We start from the raw sequence: 20,151 nt of genomic DNA on the forward strand, positions 1-20,151 counted from the left end.
GCATATGAATGGCCAATTTCATGTGGCAGGATTTTTAGTTCATAATTCTAAGGAAAAACCAGGAGAGGAATCTAAAAGTAAAAAAAAACCTAATAATGCAAAGATTTGTTTTCTTTTTGTAGCTGATTACTTCCGCAATGCTGAAGAGAGGCTGGAATATTACACATCCAAAGAGAGAAATGAGGAGAGTCTTGATCAAGGTAATACATATCACATTATATTTTATAAGGAAATGCTCTAAGTAGAGAGCGGTCAGCTGTAGGGATGAGCGAACCCGAATGATAAAGTCCGGTATTCGTACCGAACCCCTAGTGTCTGTTACCGAACACCAAACACAAACTTTTTATTGTACATCTTGTTTCCTGTTTGGGTTCGCCAGTCTAATAAGGCGACAGCACAACTAATCAAAAAGCTTTTAAACTGTGTGCACTTCCGAAGCCATCACAGCCATGCAAAGTATTACCAGTGCTACCTCCATTCTGCTCTTATTAGAGTAGGGATAGATTTTGACTGCACACTCTGCAAAAAATCCTACTGTGTGTACTCTGCATGGCTCTGCCTGTGGGAGTACTGTGACAAAAAGCCAATGTGTGTTCTCTGCCTTCACTGCCTCTGCTAATATTGTGCCTTTAAGCTGCTGTGTGTTTTCTAGTAATCTTGAAAAAAAAAAATTGGTATCAGCCATCTCATTGCCATTTCTAGACCAAATAAATAATTTGTCAGGACCAGTATATGTTTTCTAGCAGTCTGGGAGACATTATTGGCTTCAGATGTCTCATTTCTGTTTAAAGGCCAAATAAAAAAAATTTCAGGACCAGTGTATGTTTTATAGCAGTATGGGAAATAAATAATTGGCATCAGCGATTTTGCTGTCATTTCTAGGCCAATTTTTTTTCCTTAACCGGTGTGTGTTTTATAGTATTCTGGGAAATAAATAATTGGCATCAGCCATCTCGTTGCTATTTATAAACCAAGCTATAATTTTTCATGATTTGTTTGTTTTTTTTAGTAGTTCTGGGAAATAAATAAATAGCATTAGCTGTCTCATTGTCATTTCTAGGCCAAAGAAAACACTGTCCTTAACCAATGTGTGTTTTTCTACTAGTGTTGCAAATAAATAATTGGCATCAGCCATCTTGTTGCCATTTTTATGCCAAATAAAGATTTTTTTCAGGACCTCTGTGTGTTTTCCAATAATGTTGCAAATAAATAGTAGTGATGAGCGAGTATACTCGCTGCTCGGGTTTTCCTGAGCACGCTCGGGTAACCTCCGAGTATTTGTTATTGCTCGGAGATATAGTTTATCGCCTCAGTTGCATGATTTATGGCTTCCAGATAAGCTGAATAGGTGTTGGAATTCCCTAACAAACAGGCATTCCTCACATGTATTCAGCGTATCTTGAAGCCGTAAATCATGCAACTGAGGTGATGAAAACTATATCTCCGAGCAACAACAAATACTCAGAGGTCAACCGAGCGTGCTCGGGAAAACCCGAGCAGCGAGTACACTCGCTCATCACTAATAGTTAGCATCAGTCATCTATGTGCATTTATTGGCCAAATAAAAAAATTTTCAGAATCGCTGTGTGGTTTCTTGCAGTGTTGAAAATAATTCTACTCTTCCACCATGTCTTTTTGGAGTAGTGTTTAAAAAAAAGAACTTTGAAAAATGAGGAGAGCATAGGGAACGGGAACAGGGAAATGGACATGGCTTTTGTGGTGCTGATGTAACTGCTGATGGTGTTGGTTGTGTAGCTGATGCAGGGAGAGGTCTGTATCTGCTATATGCTCAAATACAACACCTTCCTCTGGAGAACACAGGTGACAGGACATTATGCATCCTTTTGTAGGTCCGAATACCACTGCAAAAAAAGATGTTGATTAATTGTTACATTGGATGGCTAAGAGTGGCATAAATCTTCTGAAAATAAGCACCACCTGTATGACAAGTCATCTGAATTTCAAGCACCAGGTGCAGTGGAGTAGATATTTTAATACGGCTTGACAGATCTAAGCCTCCTCATGCTCCCTCTTCTGCTGTTGGCTCAGCCTTTTCCTCCCATTCACGATCAGCAGGGCTACCTGCCTCCCTCAACAAGAGGATGTGACAGCATCACCACCACCAGTGTCCTCAAGCATCTCCACACTGACCCATGAAAGTGTTCAGCTTTCCATCCTCAAAACCCTCAAATGTAAGAGGTGATACTCCCCTAGCTACCCATGAGATATGGTCCTGAATGACAGCATTTCCTAATTACTGGCCTTTGAAATGCTGCCATTCCAGCTGGTGGAGATGGAGAGTTAAAAAAAAATGATGATGGTGGCTGTCCGGCAGTACGTTGTTCCCAGTCGCCATTACTTTTTCAGACGGGTCATCCCTGCTCTGCACAACATGTTTCGGAACAAACGACAAGTGCACTGCACAACAAAACCAGTGGAAAGGTCCACATAACCACTGATATATTGAGCATTAAGCATGGTCGGAGATGTTACATCTCACTAACTGCCCACTGGGTAAATATTGTGGTGGCTGGGACAGAGGGGGGAAGGCATTGTAGCACATTTCCTAAAATGACCGAGGATTGCTGGATGGTTATCTGTTCAGATTACTGTTTCCTCCTACTCTGCTTCCTATATCACCTGCTCATCTGGTAACAGTGAGACTTGCACCACCAACTTCGGCACAATGAGGGGGATATCACACACACAAAAAAATACAAAAATGAAAGTTTTTTTAAGTCTTTTTTTCAAAAACACTCTCCTTGTGTACTCTGCCCCTGTGTCTGTGACAGTACCGTGTGTAAGCAAAAGTTTTTATGATCTTCCACTGTGTCGGTGGGAGTGATGTATGTTTTAATATATTTTTCTACTTTATGCAACCATATCTGTTATAGTACTATGCTAAAAGCCGATTGTGTGCATTCTTTAACCCATATCAGTGGGAATACTGTGCCTGATGTGTCCAACAGGAAACTCAGGGTGGAGACATCAGCAACAACATATGTACAAGTATTTGGGTTAGCACAGAATTGTCCAGCGAGCTGAAGAGCTCAGAGGGAAGAGCTGTTGTCTGGTGCACAGGAGCTGTTGGGTTTGAATCCTGACAGTGCCTTTAAGCTGCTGTTTGCACTCTGCATCTCTGCCTGTTGGGGTACTGTGCACAACTGTTTGGGTATGAAATTTTTAATCAGCTTCACTTGGGGAAAATGTTAAAACATGCTCTGAAGGTGAAATTTTATATCAGCTTCTATGGGGGAAATGTAAAAACTTTCGCCGTGGGTTAAATTTGTTATCAGCTTCGGTGCGGGAAATGTAGAAACATGGTGGTTGAAATTTTTATCAGCTTTATCAGCTTTTGTGGGGGAAATGTCAAAACAAGCTCTGTGGGTGAAATGTGTTATTAGCTTCTATGGGGGTGCCCAAAAGCCTCTGTGTACTCTGCAGCCATGTCTGTAAGAGTAGTGTGCCTAAAAAATTAAAAATTTTACACTACCTTTGTGGATGAACCTAATGTTCATTAAAGGATTTCACTACATATTCCAATTAAAGAGTCTCTACATTTCCATGGACGCACAGTCATTGCTTAGTAGCAGCACAACGGTATATAGTCAAATTCTAGCAGAAATGCTTACCCATGCTGAGATGTAGTGCCGGACCTGTGTATCGCTGCCACCGACGCGCGTTTCGCTGCTCTTTTTCAAGGTGCGGACCGCAATGACTGTGCGTTGTGTCACTGTGTCTAATGGTAGGGACACAGTGCAGATGCTTCCCTGACTGATATTTGAGCACTAAGCACTTTACTCTATGGTACTTGTCCGGATACATACCTGTGGCTTACCTGATCCCTTATTATTTTTGTAAATTGTCATTCTTTTGTATTTGTTGTTACTTTGATTTATTTGTAATTAATTAATAAATGTATACATTTTTACATATTCTTTGTGGACTCTATGCTCCATAATTTTCTCATGGTGGCTACTCTGGAAAAATAGATTAACTACATCTTCCTTAGACAATACATTATATTCTATGGAGAATGTAGAGATAAATTGACAGAGGAGCAGAGTGTGGAAGTGAGTAGAATGAGGCACAGAAAGATCATGCTGAACTTGATACAAGTCTTTTACTTCAGCCTAGAGTTGGATTCATCTCTACACTGATTACCGTATATAATCGTGTATAAGCCAAGTTTTTCAGCACTTTTTTTGTGCTGAAAACGCCCCCTCAGCTTATACACAAGTCATTGTCCCAGAAATAATAATAATCTTTATTTATATAGCGCCAACATATTCCGCGGCGCTTTACAGTTTAACAGTTTCAAAACACAAGTCATAAGTAACAACGTTAGCAATACAATAATTAAAGCAAAATTAGACAACCTTGCTCGTGAGAGCTTACAATCTATAATGAGGTGTGGGAGATACAAAGTACAGGTGTGTAGTTACAATGCTGGTCCAGCCATCTTGAGGGAGAGAGGGATAGATGGGGGTAGTGAAAGAGCTAGACATGCACACTTCCACATAAAATGACTTTGATTAGTAAACGTGAAAGGCTGCTCTGAACAAATGTGTTTTGAAGGAGCGCCTAAAACTATGCAAATTGTGGATAGTCCTAATTTCATGGTGTAGAGCAGGGGTATCAAACTGCATTACTCGAGGGCCGCAAACCATGCGTGTTTTCAAGATTTCCTTAGCTTTGCACAAGGTGCTGTAATCATTATGTGTTTAGGTGATTAAATTATCACCAGTGCAGTACAAGGAAATCCTGAAAACATGACCTGTTTGCAGCCCTCGAGGAATGCAGTTTGACACCCCTGGTGTAGAGCATTCCAGAGGATTGGTGCAGCATAGGAGAAGTCTTGGAGTCGGAAGTGAGAGGTACAGATGAGTGCAGAGGTTAGTTGAGGATCATTTGCAAAGCGCAGCGGTCGTTTAGACTGATAGACAGAAATGAGGGAGGAGATGTAATGGGGTGCCGCACTGTGGAGAGCTTTGTGGGTGAGAACAAGTACTTTGAATTGGATCCAATTATGAATGGGCAGCCAATGTAACGATTGGCGGAGAGCAGACGCGTCCGAGTACCGATTAGCCAGATTATGACCCTGGCTGCTGCATTAAGGATAGGCTGGAGAGGGGAAAGTCGAGTAATGGGGAGGCCAATTCATAGAGAGTTGCAGTAGTCCAGGCGGGAGTGGATCAAGGCGACATTGAGGGTTTTTGTTGTTTCCATGGTTAGAAAAGATGTTCTTTAGGTGTAAGCGGCATGAGCGAGCAAGAGATTGTAAATGGAGGTGAAGGAGAGATTGGTGTCAAACATAACACCCAGACAGCACGCCTGCTGCCAGGGTGTTATTATGGTGACACCCACTGAGAGGGAAATATCAGATTTAGGGAGGTTAGTAGATGGCGGGAGTAGAAGAAGTTCTGTTTTAGAGAGGTTGAGTTTCAGATAGAGGGCTGACATGATGTTGGAGACTGCAGACAGACAGTCAGTAGCGTTCTGTAGTACAGCGGGGGTAAGGTCAGGAGGATGTGTATAGTTGTGTGTCAACAGCATAAATATGGTACTGAAAGCCAAATCTGCTGATGGTCTGTCCAATTGGGGCTGTGTAGAGAGAGAAGCGGACCAAGGACTGAGCCCTGAGGTACCCCAACAGCAAGAGGAAGAGGAGATGAAGTGGAGCCAGTGAACAAAATACTGAAGGAGCGGTCAGAAAGATAGGAAGAGAACCAGGAGAGAGCAATGTTCTTAATGCCTAGTGACTAGAGCCTAGAAAGTAGGAGACAGTGGTCAACAGTGTTGAAAGCTGCAGAGAGTGGTCACCGTTACATTTTACAGTCAGAAGCTCGTTGGTCACTTTGATGAGTGCAGTTTCTGTCTAATGTAGGGGATGGAAGCCAGCTTGTGAATGATCTAGGAGGGAGTGAGTGGAGAGGTAACGGGTAAGGCGGGAGTAGACCAGGTGCTCCAAGAGTTTAGAGATGACGGGGAGATTGGAGACAGGTCTGTAGTTGTTTGTGCAGGATAGGCTAAGAGCAGGTTTCTTTAATAATGGAGTAAAGGTACCTTCACACTAAACGACGCTGCAGCGATCCAGACAACGATCCGGATCGCTGCAGCGTCGCTGTTTGGTCGCTGGAGAGCTGTCACACAGACAGCTCTCCAGCGACCAACGATGCCGGTAACCAGGGTAAACATCGGGTTACTAAGCGCAGGGCCGCGCTTAGTAACCCAATGTTTACCCTGGTCACCATCCTAAAAGTAAAAAAAAACAAACGCTTCATACTTTACCTTCCGCTGTCTGTCCCCGGCGCTCTGCTTCTCTGTACTGGCTGTGAGCACAGCGGCCGGAAAGCAGAGTGGTGACATCACCGCTCTGCTTTCCGGCCGCTGTGCTCACAGTGAGTGCAGGAAAGCACAGCGCCGAGGACAGACAGCGGAAGGTAAGTATGTAGTGTTTGTTTTTTTTTACGTTTAGGATGGTAACCAGGGTAAACATCGAGTTACTAAGCGCGGCCCTGCGCTTAGTAACCCGATGTTTACCCTGGTTACCAGCGAGGACATCGCTGAATCGGCGTCACACACGCTGTTTCAGCGATGTCAGCGGGAGAGCCAGCGACCAAATAAAGTTCTGGCCTTCTAGCCCCGACCAACGACATCACAGCAGGATTCTGATTGCTGCTGCGTGTCAAACTGAACGATATCGCTAGCCAGGACGCTGCAACGTCACGGATCGCTAGCGATATCGTTTAGTGTGAAGGTACCTTAACAATAGAGTGTTTGAAGGAGGATGTGAAAATGCCTGAGGAGAGGGAGAGATTAAATAATATAGTTAGGTGAGTTGTGATGACTGGAGAGAGAGACTGGAGGAGATGTGAGGGAATGAGATCGGTAGTGCATGTAGTCGGATGAGAAGAAGAGAGGAGTCTGGAGACTTTTTCCGTGATGGGATCAAATGTGGAGAGTTAGCTAGAGAAAATGCAGGGAGGGATGGGAGTCACAGCACTTAGTGGTTGGGTGTGGATTTCCTGATGGATGTGTTAGGTGTCGAGTTCCAGCCACTGCACAGGGGGAATCTCGAACCATCTCCACTGTGGTCTTCCATTCTTCTTCAGCCACAGTGGAGCCTGCTCAGTGGAGACGTCAGTCCCAGCCTCTGGCTCTGGCAGATACTGTGCGCTTGGTTACTGCTGATTTTCCAGGCTCAGCCATTGTAGCCAGCACTGTTTTGTGGCGAGCAGATGCTCCTGGGACTGTCTTGCTTCTCCTCTACAGAGCATGCCCAAGGAATGACCTCTCATTGGAGGTTGGGGGTCACATGCTCAGGTCCTGTAGCAGTTCCTATTAGACCACTAGTAAGGTCCTGGAGAGCTTCCTCTGTAAAAGGTTTGCATGGCCGCACGGCCATGTGCTAGTATCAACTTATGTTCATGAGTGTATGAGCTTTGCTACTTTGTGGTCTGTGTCAGCATGTGCTCAGGGTCGGCTGTAAGCCACTAGAATTCTGACACCTTCGGAGAGGAGTTGGTTTGTATGAATTCAGGGCTGGCGTATAGTCACTAGAATTTCGGCACCTCCTGAGAGGAGTTGTTTGAGTGCTGTTGCTGGCTGACTGTATGACCAATGTATGCTACCTGCTCCTTTAGTGAGCTTCTATTCTCTTTGAGGTTAACAGAGCACAGCGTTACCTTTAATCCCGGCGACTCTGTGAAGCACCAGAGTTCGCTCCTATACAGACCGGGTGACGGAACCCATGTTTATTTAGGCGTAGTACTGCCATATAGTGCAGCCAATTACTAGCAGCAGGTTCCACTCCTGCACGGTGGACCCCGGGCTGTGAACGCACCTATACTATCTCTTTATTTACTCGGTGCCTTCTGCCAGCCCTAAATGGATGTTATCTATTTTCTCTATAAAGTAGTATGCCAGGTCATCAGCACAAATGTCTGTGATAGGGGCTTGTGCTTTTGGCCTGAGGAGGGAGTGAAAGGTGTCCAAAAGTTTCTTGGGGTTGTTGGATAATGAGGAGATCAGGGTGATGAAGTAGGTCTTTTTAGCGAGGTGAAAGATGGCATGGAAGGGGGAGTGGTTTATCAGCGGGTCACAGAGGCAGGAGCCAGCATCTGCGGCTAAAGCCTGTACCCGCTGCTAAATTGAAATGAATATTCACTGCACTGGCAATGGATATTGATTTCTTATAGCGCGCACAGTTACAGCCCCAGCCACTGGCTTCCAGCAGCTGCCAAGCTTTCATGGGTGCCCGCTCATTAAGGTAATGAATATTCACCTCTCTCCACTCCCATAGTGGTGGAGTGAATATTCATTACCTTGATGAGAGTGGATATGTGATCGCTCGGCCTGAAGAGCCGCTGGCATCGGAATGAGATACAACTAGGATGTGCAGAGAAGGTAAGTAGGATTTTTTTTGTTTTTTTATAGGAACCATGCATACAAGGACAGGGATGGGGAGCCATGCATAAAAGGATAGAGGTTAAGGAGCCATGCATACAAGGATGGGGATAAGGAGCCATGCATACAGGGATGGGGAGCCATAAATACAAGGACAGGGATGGGGAGCCATGCATACAATGGCAGGGATGAGGAGCCATGCATACAAGGACGGGGATGGGGTCATGCATACAAGAATAGGGATGGGGAGCCATACATACATGACAAGGATTGGGAGTCTGTTATGGACCTGGTGGTTAGGAGCACCCGGCACGACCTGATAGTTAAACTCACACAGGACAAGCTCTGGAATGTGGGAGCTCTGCTGACCGCAGGCCCTAATCCTATCACAACAACTAGAAATAGCCGTGGAGCGTTCCTGACACTCCCTAGATGCCTCTTCACAGCCTAAGAGCTAGCTAGCCCTAGAGATAGAAAATAAAGCCTACCTTGCCTCAGAGAAATTCCCCAAAGGAAAAGGCAGACCCCCACATATATTGACTGTGAGTAAAGATGAAAGTCACAAACGCAGAAATGAAACAGGTTTCAGCAAAGGGAGGCCAGACTTACTAAACAGACAGAGGATAGGAAAGGTATCTTTGCGGTCAGCACAAAAAACTACAAAAGACCACGCAGAGTGTGCAAAAAGACCTCTGCACCGACTAACGGTGCGGAGATGCCACTCTGCATCCCAGAGCTTCCAGCTAGCAAGACAAAATCATGATAACCAGCTGGACAAGGAAACAATGAACAAATAATAACTATCAGGAACTTAGCTTCTGCTGGAGAAGACAGGTCACCAGAAAGATCCAAGAGCGAACTGAACCAATGCAGGAACATTGACAGCTGGCATGGAGTAACGATCTGAGTGGAGTTAAATAGAGCAGCCAACCAAAGGATAAACCACGTCACCTGTGTAAGGAACCTCAGAAGCAGCAGCTTCACTCACAGCCACCAGAGGGAGTCCATGGACAGAACTCGCCGAAGTACCATTCACGACCACAGGAGGGAGTTCGACAACAGAATTCACAACAGTACCCCCCCCCTTGAGGAGGGGTCACCGAACCCTCACCAGAGCCCCCAGGCCGATCAGGATGAGCCAAATGGAAGGCACGAACTAGATCGGCAGCATGAACATCAGAGGCAAAAACCCAGGAATTATCTTCCTGACCATAACTCTTCCACTTGACCAGGTACTGGAGTTTCCGTCTCGAAGCACGAGAATCCAAAATCTTCTCCACCACATACTCCAACTCTCCCTCGACCAACACCGGGGCAGGAGGATCAACGGAGTGAACCATAGGCGCCACATATCTCCACAACAACGACCTATGGAACACATTATGGATGGCAAAAGAAGCCGGAAGGTCCAAACGAAATGACACAGGATTAAGAACTTCAGAAATCTTATATGGCCCAATGAAACGAGGCTTAAACTTAGGAGAGGAAACCTTCATAGGAACATGACGAGATGACAACCAAACCAAATCCCCAACACAAAGTCGGGGACCAACACAGCGCCGGCGGTTAGCGAAACGTTGAGCCTTCTCCTGGGACAATGTCAAATTGTCCACCACATGAGTCCAAATCTGCTGCAACCTATCCACCACCATATCCACACCAGGAGAGTCCGAAGGCTCAACCTGCCCTGAAGAGAAACGAGGATGGAAACCAGAATTATAGAAAAAAGGAGAAACTAAAGTAGCCGAGCTGGCCCGATTATTGAGGGCGAACTCAGCCAAAGGCAAGAAGTTCCCTCCCGTTAGCGGTTCGTCTTGTGGTCGCAGCCAGCACCTATACGGCGGTATTCTATTCCTAAGGGGATTTCCCTAAACCGGCTTTGTTCCCATTCTCAAGGAAATTGAATCTCTTGAAAAAGGCTTCACAGCCGAAACGTTGAGATTATAAGGATTTGATTATATGTCCATACGGAGTATAAGAAATGTATTTTTGGAAATCCCATTACTGTTTTGAAATATAAGAATATCTTAAGAATATCCTGGAAATTCACCAATATTTTCTGGAAATAAACATTTTGATGAATGAATAAGAGACTCTTCTAGTATCTAATAGTGTGCCGGAGTTTTTTTCATATTAAAGGCAAGAAGGACACCCAATCATCCTGATCAGCAGAAACAAAGCATCTCAGATATGTTTCCAAAATCTGATTAGTTCGTTCGGTTTGGCCATTAGTCTGAGGATGGAAAGCCGAAGAAAAAGACAAATCAATGCCCATCTTAGCACAAAAGGACCGCCAAAACCTCGAAACAAACTGGGAACCTCTGTCCGAGACGATGTTCTCTGGAATTCCATGCAAACGAACTACATGCTGGAAAAACAATGGCACCAAATCAGAGGAGGAAGGCAATTTAGACAAGGCAGCATAGCCAGCCACTAGACTCTAAAACTTAACATTTAATATGTATACCTCTAAAATTATGTGTACTTTAAAAACAATTTGGTGCTCATGTTTAAACGTGCACTAGACAAGAGAAATGGCATGATCTCACCCAATTGCTGTCTCTCTTCTTGTTATAGATTCTTGTGCTTATTGAGAGCACGGCATGGGACGGAGACCAATAGACCTTTTCCAATGGGGGGGAGAAAAAAATTTAAAAAAAATATATATATATAGGTAGGTGGGGGGGAAGGGTTTGAAGCTATCTTCCCTGTCGTGCCCCGTGTATAAGACTCCCGCCCTAACAAGGGCAGTCCCCAAGTTTGAGCCTACTTAGTGAAGCCCTTTAGTTAGTATAACCACCCTGGATGATATGTCCTCTTTCTCTTCCCAACGCGTTTCCCTCCCCGTTACGGGGGTTCATCAGGGGAATAAAATGTCCAGGTTAAATGTCCAGGTTAGTGGAGGTATTCTGCAGTGGCAGACATAACCTCATTCAGCGGCGTCCTCCATGTGAGGATAAGGCAGTCCCTCTCTTGTCCAATCTGGTTATCATTAAATAAGGGAGGGGGAGGCACCTAGATTCCAATCTGTCATCACTTCCTTTCAACTTGTGTCAATCATACACTTAGTTCAAATGTTTCAAACCTATCAAAAAGATCTAATATTGCATTCAGAATAGTTTTTCCAGTACTTTAAGCGATCTATAAATACTCTTTAATTGGTTTCAAGGCCCTTTTTACCATTGAGCGTCCCTCAATAACACCTCTGTGCAATGGTGCATTTGCGCTCATACACTTAGTTCAGATGTTTCAACACCTATCAAAAAGATCTGATATTGTGTTCAGAATAGTGTTAGGAATACTCTTTAATTGGTTTCAAGGCCCTTTTTACCATTGAGCGTCCCTCAATAACACCTCTGTGCAATGGTGCATTTGCGCTCATACACCTAGTTCAGATGTTTCAACACCTATCAAAAAGATCTGATATTGTGTTCAGAATAGTGTTAGGAATACTCTTTAATTGGTTTCAAGGCCCTTTTTACCATTGAGCGTCCCTCAATAACACCTCTGTGCAATGGTGCATTTGCGCTAATACACTAAGTTCAAATGTTTCAACACCTATCAAAAAGATCTGATATTGTGTTCAGAATAGTTTATCCGGTATTTTAAATGGTTTCAAGGCCCTTTTTACCATTGAGCGTCCCTCAATAACAACTCTGTGCAATAGTGCATCTGCGCATGTTCCCTTAAGCCGGCGGCTCCTTAATCCTATCCTGGATATCCCAGGCTATTGCATTATCTTTGCGCTCTTAGGGCGACTTGGTACATGTTCCCATTGTACTTTATCTGTCACCAATGTCCCCCGTTCCTTTTTATGTGCCTAGATATACACATCCGTGTATTAGAGCCACCGCGCATACATACTCTTAGCCTATTCGGCTCCTCTATCACCTGACTTCAGGTCCTGGTCGGTGTTATCTGAATGCGCTTACCGGCGCATGCGCCCCTGAATTAATCAGCTAGTTTATGAGCGCAGTTCCTAGTTCGTCTTCTGCGCCGGCCATCTCTTGCGCCTGCGTTTTATCCTTTACCCTGTAACATTAAGACTCCTCAACAGGGAGAAAGGTACATAATTTGGGATCTATATGCGCTCTACATAGTACTTACTACGCTTTTAATTATTTAAGTAGACTGAGTCCCTACACTAGAGACACAGTAGAAGTCTCGGTATTCTGATTTCCCTACTCTGACATGCAATATTAATGTTCACTAGTGTCATGGTGAAAGATACCCTTATAGGCAGCTTATAAGGGTATCTTTCACCATGACACTAGTGAACATTAATGTGGGGCATTGATAGATAATGTGTGAACAGCCACGCTACAAGGTGAAAGGATCATGTATATATGTATACTTGGGATAAGGGAGGTACATGAATATGATATAGAAATGACTATAAAATGATATTGCAAGTGTATGATTGACACAAGTTGAAAGGAAGTGATGACAGATTGGAATCTAGGTGCCTCCCCCTCCCTTATTTAATGATAACCAGATTGGACAAGAGAGGGACTGCCTTATCCTCACATGGAGGACGCCGCTGAATGAGGTTATGTCTGCCACTGCAGAATACCTCCACTAACCTGGACATTTAACCTGGACATTTTATTCCCCTGATGAACCCGTAACGGGGAGGGAAACGCGTTGGGAAGAGAAAGAGGACATATCATCCAGGGTGGTTATACTAACTAAAGGGCTTCACTAAGTAGGCTCAAACTTGGGGACTGCCCTTGTTAGGGCGGGAGTCTTATACACGGGGCACGACAGGGAAGATAGCTTCAAACCCTTCCCCCCCACCTACCTATATATATATTTTTTTTTTCTCCCCCCCCATTGGAAAAGGTCTATTGGTCTCCGTCCCATGCCGTGCTCTCAATAATCACAAGAATCTATAACAAGAAGAGAGACAGCAATTGGGTGAGATCATGCCATTTTTCTTGTCTAGTGCACGTTTAAACATGAGCACCAAATTGTTTTTAAAGTACACATAATTTTAGAGGTATACATATTAAATGTTAAGTTTTAGAGTCTAGTGGCTGGCTATGCTGGGTTGTTAGTTAAAAGTGGTCAGACGTGATTAGGAACGATACGTTCTGGTTTCTTTCTTTTTTCCTGCTGAATTCACAATTTAGACAAGGGTACCAAATGGACCATCTTAGAGAAGCGATCACAAACCACCCAAATGACCGACATTCTTTAAGAAACAGGGAGATCAGAAACAAAATCCATGGAAATATGCGTCCAGGGCCTCATCGGGACCGGCAAGGGCAAAAGCAACCCACTGGCACGAGAACAGCAGGGCATTATCCCGAGCACAAGTCCCACAGGACTGCACAAAAGAACGCACATCCCGTGACAAAGAAGGCCACCAAAAGGATCTAGCCACCAAATCTCTGGTACCAAAGATTCCAGGATGACCAGCCAACACCGAACAATGAACATCAGAGATAACTCTACTAGTCCATCTATCAGGGACAAACAGTTTCTCCGTAGGACAACGGTCAGGTCTATCAGCCTGAAACTTCTGCAGCACGCGCCGCAAATCAGGGGAGATGGCAGACAAAATTACCCCCTCTTTAAGAATACCCGCCGGCTCCGGAACACCCGGAGAGTCAGGCACAAAACTCCTTGACAGGGCATCAGCCTTCACATTCTTAGATCCCGGAAGGTATGAAACCACAAAATCAAAACGGGAGAAAAAGAGCGACCATCAAGCCTGTCTAGGATTCAACCGTTTGGCAGACTCGAGATAAGTCAAATTCTTGTGATCCGTCAAGACCACCACGTGATGTTTAGCTCCTTCAAGCCAATGTCGCCACTCCTCGAATGCCCACTTCATGGCCAACAACTCTCGATTGCCAACATCATAATTGCGCTCAGCAGGCAAGAATTTTCTAGAAAAGAAGGCACATGGTTTCATCACCGAGCCATCAGAACTTCTTTGCGACAAAACAGCCCCTGCTCCAATCTCAGAAGCATCAACCTCGACCTGAAACGGGAGCGAAACATCTGGCTCGCACAACACAGGGGCAGAAGAAAAACAACGCTTCAACTCCTGAAAAGCCTCTACAGCCACAGAGGACCAATTGACCACATCAGCACCTTTCTTGGTCAAATCAGTCAACGGTTTAGCAACACTAGACAAATTAGCGATGAAGCGACGGTAAAAATTAGCTAAGCCCAGGAACTTCTGCAGGCTCTTCACAGATGTCGGCTGAGTCCAATCATAAATGGCCTGAACTTTAACAGGTTCCATCTCGATAGTAGAAGGGGAAAAAATGAAACCCAAAAATGAAACCTTCTGAACTCCAAAGAGACACTTTGACCCCTTCACAAACAAGGAATTCGCACGAAGAACCTGGAACACCATTCTGACCTGCTTCACATGAGACTCCCAATCATCCGAAAAGACCAAAATGTCATCCAAATATACAATCATGAATCTATCCAGGTACTCTCGGAAGATGTCATGCATAAAGGACTGAAACACAGATTGTTATGGACTGGCAGAACGCACCAAGTATAAGATGATATGAAACTAGGTGCGTTCGCAGTCCGAGGTCCACCGTGCAGGTAAAAACCCTGCTGCTAGTAAAGACGGACTATATGGCGGTACTATATGAATACACACATGGGTAACTTCACCCTGTGTGAAGGAAGCGACCCTGTTACGTCACAGGACCGCGGTACCGCACATAGAGCGCAAGCAAGAAGTCTCTAATCTCAAACCCGAGACTGAGGATTTGAGTTCAGAAGACCTCATGCGCTCGACACCGCAACTGGGGTGTCAGAGAAAGATAAATAATAATATATAAAGGCAAAAGAGTGCGTGCGGTGCCACACTGACGGATGCCACTAACCACCCAGGCTTGGGTCAGGTAAGTGCAGGGCGCCGTTCAGGCGGTCACAGCAACTAGACGCTGTTATGTGTGTAACGTGCTGTTGGATAAGTCGGGCGCTAGATAGCAAACATACACCTTCCGCGAACAGTCATCCAATAGGGAGGGTTATTTAAAGAGCGACTTTCACTCACAACACACACACATATTATCAAGACAATACTAGCGCATGGCCGTGCGGTCATGCGCAGTTTATATAGTTGCAGCACAGGAAGCTGCTACCGAACTTTTGCCCTTTCAGGACTTTCCTGGAGGACCAATGGGATGCGCTGCAGTACCAGATCAGTGCAGGGTACCATAGGAAAGCCAGAAAAGGCAGTAGTAACCCTATGCACAGAATCAGCCTCAGCGAGACGCTGGGAGCGACGTCTCCACTGAGCAGACCCCACTGCGGCCGATGCAGAATGGGAGACCGCAGCAGACACGGATCGAGATTCCCCCTGTGCAGCAGAGGAAACTCGACTCCTAACATTACTCCCCCTCCTAGGGCCCCCCTGAGCCTCACTACGCTCAAAAGCTGCAATAAGCAGCGGAGCCCGAATGTGCTCTACAGGCTCCCAGGTTCTATCCTCTGGGCCGTGACCCTTCCAGTCCACCGGATAAAATTTCTTGCCACGTACCACCTTGCACCCCACAATAGCATTCACCTCAAACTCATCCGTGGATGAACCCGATGTCCCAGCAGATGACTCAGAAAACTGGGACAAATGAACGGGCTTTAAGAGGGAAACGTGAAAAGTATCGGTGATACCAAGGCGTGGAGGAATACCCAAACTGTAGACCACAGGGTTGACCTGTTCCAGAACCTTAAACGTGCCAATGTAGCGAGGAGCAAACTTAGTGGACTCAACTCGCAGCCTGATGTTACGGGCGGAGAGCCACACTAAGTCGCCAGGAGCAAAGACCGGAGCGGGGCGCCGGTGTGTATCAGTCGAAAACCTCATTCTCTCCTTAGAGGCCCGGATGGCATCCTGTGTGCGGTCCCAGATGTCACGTGCCTCCACCGCCCAGTCTGCCACCCTAGAATCGGTGGATGACACGGGCATGGGTACAGGGACACGCGGATGCTGACCGTAATTAAGGAGAAAAGGAGTCTGACCAGTGGAATCGGCTACGGCGTTGTTCAAGGCAAATTCCGCCCAAGGTAGCAAATATGCCCAGTCATCCTGCCTAGCAGAGACGAAATGTCGCAAATATGTCACCAGAGTCTGGTTGGTTCTCTCCACCAACCCATTCGTCTCGGGATGGTATGCAGAGGAGAGGTTCAACTCTATGCTGAGTAAACGGCAGAGCTCTCTCCAAAACCGAGACGCGAACTGGGGACCCCGATCGCTGACTATCTTATCAGGCATACCATGCAATCGGAAAACGTGCTTAATGAACAACACCGCCAAGACCCGTGCTGAAGGTAACCGAGGAAGCGGCACCAAATGAACTATCTTAGAGAAATGGTCGGTGACAACCCAAATAATGGAGCAGCCACGCGACTTGGGTAAGCCCACCACAAAGTCCATCCCGACCATCTCCCAGGGCCTGTCTGCCACTGGTAGAGGGTAAAGCAACCCAGCAGGCCATTGCCGAGGAGACCGATTCTGGGCGCAAGAAACGCACGCCTGAATATAGTCCATGACATCTCGGGCCATATGCGGCCACCAGTATGTTCTCGCCAGAAGCTCAGATGTCCTCTTGGTCCCAAAATGCCCACCCACTCTGGAGGAGTGAGCCCAAGAGAGAACCTCCGGTCGCAAGTTAGCTGGCACGAAAGTCTTGCCCGGGGGCACAGACTCTAGCGAAACCGGAGCTACAGTTCTCAGGCTCTCAGAAGGGACAATAAGCCGAGGCTCCTCCTCCTCCTCCTCAGATGACACTACGAAGCGGGAGAGAGCGTCGGCACGAACGTTCTTCTCCCCGGAGAGAAAATGGAGAGTAAAATGGAAACGGGAGAAGAACAGGGACCATCTAGCCTGGCGAGAATTCAGCCGCTGGGCCGTTTGTAGATATACCAAGTTCTTGTGGTCAGTGAAGACTTGGAAGGGAAAGCGAGCTCCATCCAAGAGATGTCTCCACTCTGAAAAAGCCAACTTCATGGCTAGCAACTCCCTGTCCCCGATGGAATAATTCCTCTCCGCTGGTGTGAAGGTCTTGGAGAAGAAGAAGCAAGGATGCTTCCGACCTTGAGCATCCTTTTGGAAAAGGACTGCTCCAGCACCAACGGATGAGGCATCCACCTCCAAGATAAATGGTTTATCAACATCGGGGCGATGTAGGATGGGAGCGCTAGCGAAGTGTGACTTGATCGAGAGAAAGGCTTTGGAGACCTCCTCTGACCACAACTTGGGATTTGCTCCCTTCTTGGTGAGGGCAACCAAGGGAGCTACCAAAGTTGAGAAGTGTGGAATGAACTGGCGATAGTAATTAATGAACCCCATAAAGCGCTGAACCGCTTTGAGAGAATGGGGTTCCTGCCAGTCCATTACAGCCTGTAGCTTGGCAGGATCCATAGCCAAACCCTGGGCAGAGATGATATAACCAAGGAATGGCAAGGACTCCTGCTCAAACACACACTTCTCCAACTTGGCGTAGAGGGAGTTTGCCTGTAAGAGGTCGAAGACTTTGCGAACATCTCTCCGATGGGAGTCAATATCTGGAGAGAAGATGAGAATATCATCCAGATAGACTACGACCGAGGTGGTGAGCATATCTCGGAAGATGTCGTTCACAAAATCTTGGAAAACGGCTGGGGCATTACAGAGCCCGAAGGGCATCACCAGATATTCATAGTGCCCATCCCTGGTGTTAAAAGCCGTCTTCCATTCATCCCCCTCACGGATGCGAATCAGGTTGTAAGCACCCCGCAGATCTAACTTTGTAAATACCCTCGCTCCCCGTAGCCTATCAAACAGCTCAGATATCAGGGGCAATGGGTACTTGTTCTTAACGGTGATAGCGTTAAGACCCCTGTAGTCTATGCATGGACGTAAGTCTCCAGTCTTCTTCTGTACGAAGAAGAACCCAGCCCCTGCCGGTGACACTGACTTCCTAATGAATCCTCTTGCCAGATTCTCTTGGATATACTGAGACATTGCCTCCATCTCTGGGAGAGATAACGGATAGACTCGACCCCGGGGAGGCTCAGCACCAGGCAAGAGGTCAATAGGACAGTCATAGGGGCGGTGAGGCGGAAGGGTCTCCGCAGCTCTTTTGGAGAACACGTCTGCATAGGGCCAATAGTGCTTGGGGAGAGAGGAAAGATCTGCGGGTACCTGTGTAGTAGCAACCTGAATGCACTCCCTCTGACATCTACCCTCGCAGGATTTACTCCATACCAAAATTCTCCCAGAGGACCACTCAATATGAGGAGAATGGTAGCGAAGCCATGGTATCCCCAACAGAACCTCATCAATTCCCTCAGGAATGACTAATAGGGAGATTATCTCCTGATGTGATGGAGACATAGAAAGCATGAAAAGAATGGTTTGGTGGGTAATCTGTGAGGGTAGTGTTGACCCATTTACCACTCGAACGGTTACTGGCTTGGTGAGCATCACCAAGGGTATTGCGTGACGCTGGGCAAAAGCGGAAGACATAAAGTTACCCTCTGCCCCAGAATCCACGCATAGCTCGACCATAAGAGTGGATGGGCCTATGGTAATTGTCCCCTTGAAGGACAACTTTGAGGCAAACGTCGCCGTGTCTAGTGTACCTCCTCCAACTGCCACTAGACGCTGACGTTTCCCCGACCGCTGAGGACCCTTGGAGGCAAGATGTCCTGACTGCTGGCAAACATGACGGACCTTATGTGCACGGGCGGACTGAGATTTGGATCCCGCTCGTGTCACCTCTAAGGCCTCATGTGATTTGGATGCCTGGATTGGAGATTCCAAAGGTTTGGCGAAGGTAGGAGCCAGCCGAAACCTCTGCCTACACTGGGCTCGCTCTAACCTCCGCTCGTTAAAACGGAGGTCAATACGAGTACAGACAGTTATTAATTCCTCCAGTGTGGCAGGAATCTCCCTAGTGGCCAGAGCGTCCTTAACGTGATCAGCCAGGCCCCTCCAAAATATGGGGATAAGGGCCTTATCCGACCACTCCAGCTCGGAAGCTAAAGTACGGAAGCGGACGGAAAAATGGCTGACCAAGGACTCACCCTGAGTTAAAGCCAGTTGTTGGAGCGCTGTGTCATGGGTGACTTGAGGTCCTAAAAAAACCTTTTTCAGAGTGCTCAGGAACAACGGAGCACTCTGCACCACATGATCACCACGCTCCCACAGCGGCGTAGCCCACTCCAACGCCCTGTCCGACAATAGAGAGACAATAAATCCCACCTTAGCCCGCTCTGTAGGAAAATGTGCAGCCAGGAGCTCAAGATGGATAGAGCACTGACTCACGAATCCCCTACAAGTTTTGCAATCTCCAGAAAATTTTTCTGGCAACGGGAGGCAGGATAATGTCGGAACTGGGGTGGCAGTGGACAAGGTTGCTGCAGCCACGCTAGCAGCCAGTACAGCAACTGCGGTAACATCCACAGCTGAGGTTGAGCTCTCGAGAGCCGTCAACCTACCCTCCAGCTGCTGGATATACCGCAAAGATTGCTGAATGTCCGCCATTTACTAGCCAGACCTTGGCGCTAGTATTATGTTATGGACTGGCGGAACACACCAAGTATAAGATGATATGAAACTAGGTGCGTTCGCAGTCCGAGGTCCACCGTGCAGGTAAAAACCCTGCTGCTAGTAAAGACGGACTATATGGCGGTACTATAAGAATACACACATGGGTTAACTTCACCCTGTGTGAAGGAAGCGACCCTGTTGCGTCACAGGACCGCGGTACCGCGGTACCG

The 20,151-nt window shown here is 46.5% G+C and overlaps 1 protein-coding gene across 1 annotated transcript in view; it reads left to right on the forward strand.

Moving 5' to 3' along the window:
- LOC138681287 (antigen WC1.1-like) overlaps positions 1-20,151 on the forward strand; it is a 273,048-nt gene that overhangs the window by 214,659 nt on the left and 38,238 nt on the right. Inside the window, exon 13 of the mRNA XM_069768718.1 lies at positions 123-200. Within this exon, the coding sequence (XP_069624819.1) occupies positions 123-200 (78 nt within the window). The remainder of the gene's footprint in view (positions 1-122; positions 201-20,151) is intronic.

Source organism: Ranitomeya imitator, chromosome 1 (assembly GCF_032444005.1).
Source record: "Ranitomeya imitator isolate aRanImi1 chromosome 1, aRanImi1.pri, whole genome shotgun sequence".
NCBI classification, from domain to species: Eukaryota; Metazoa; Chordata; class Amphibia; order Anura; family Dendrobatidae; genus Ranitomeya; species Ranitomeya imitator.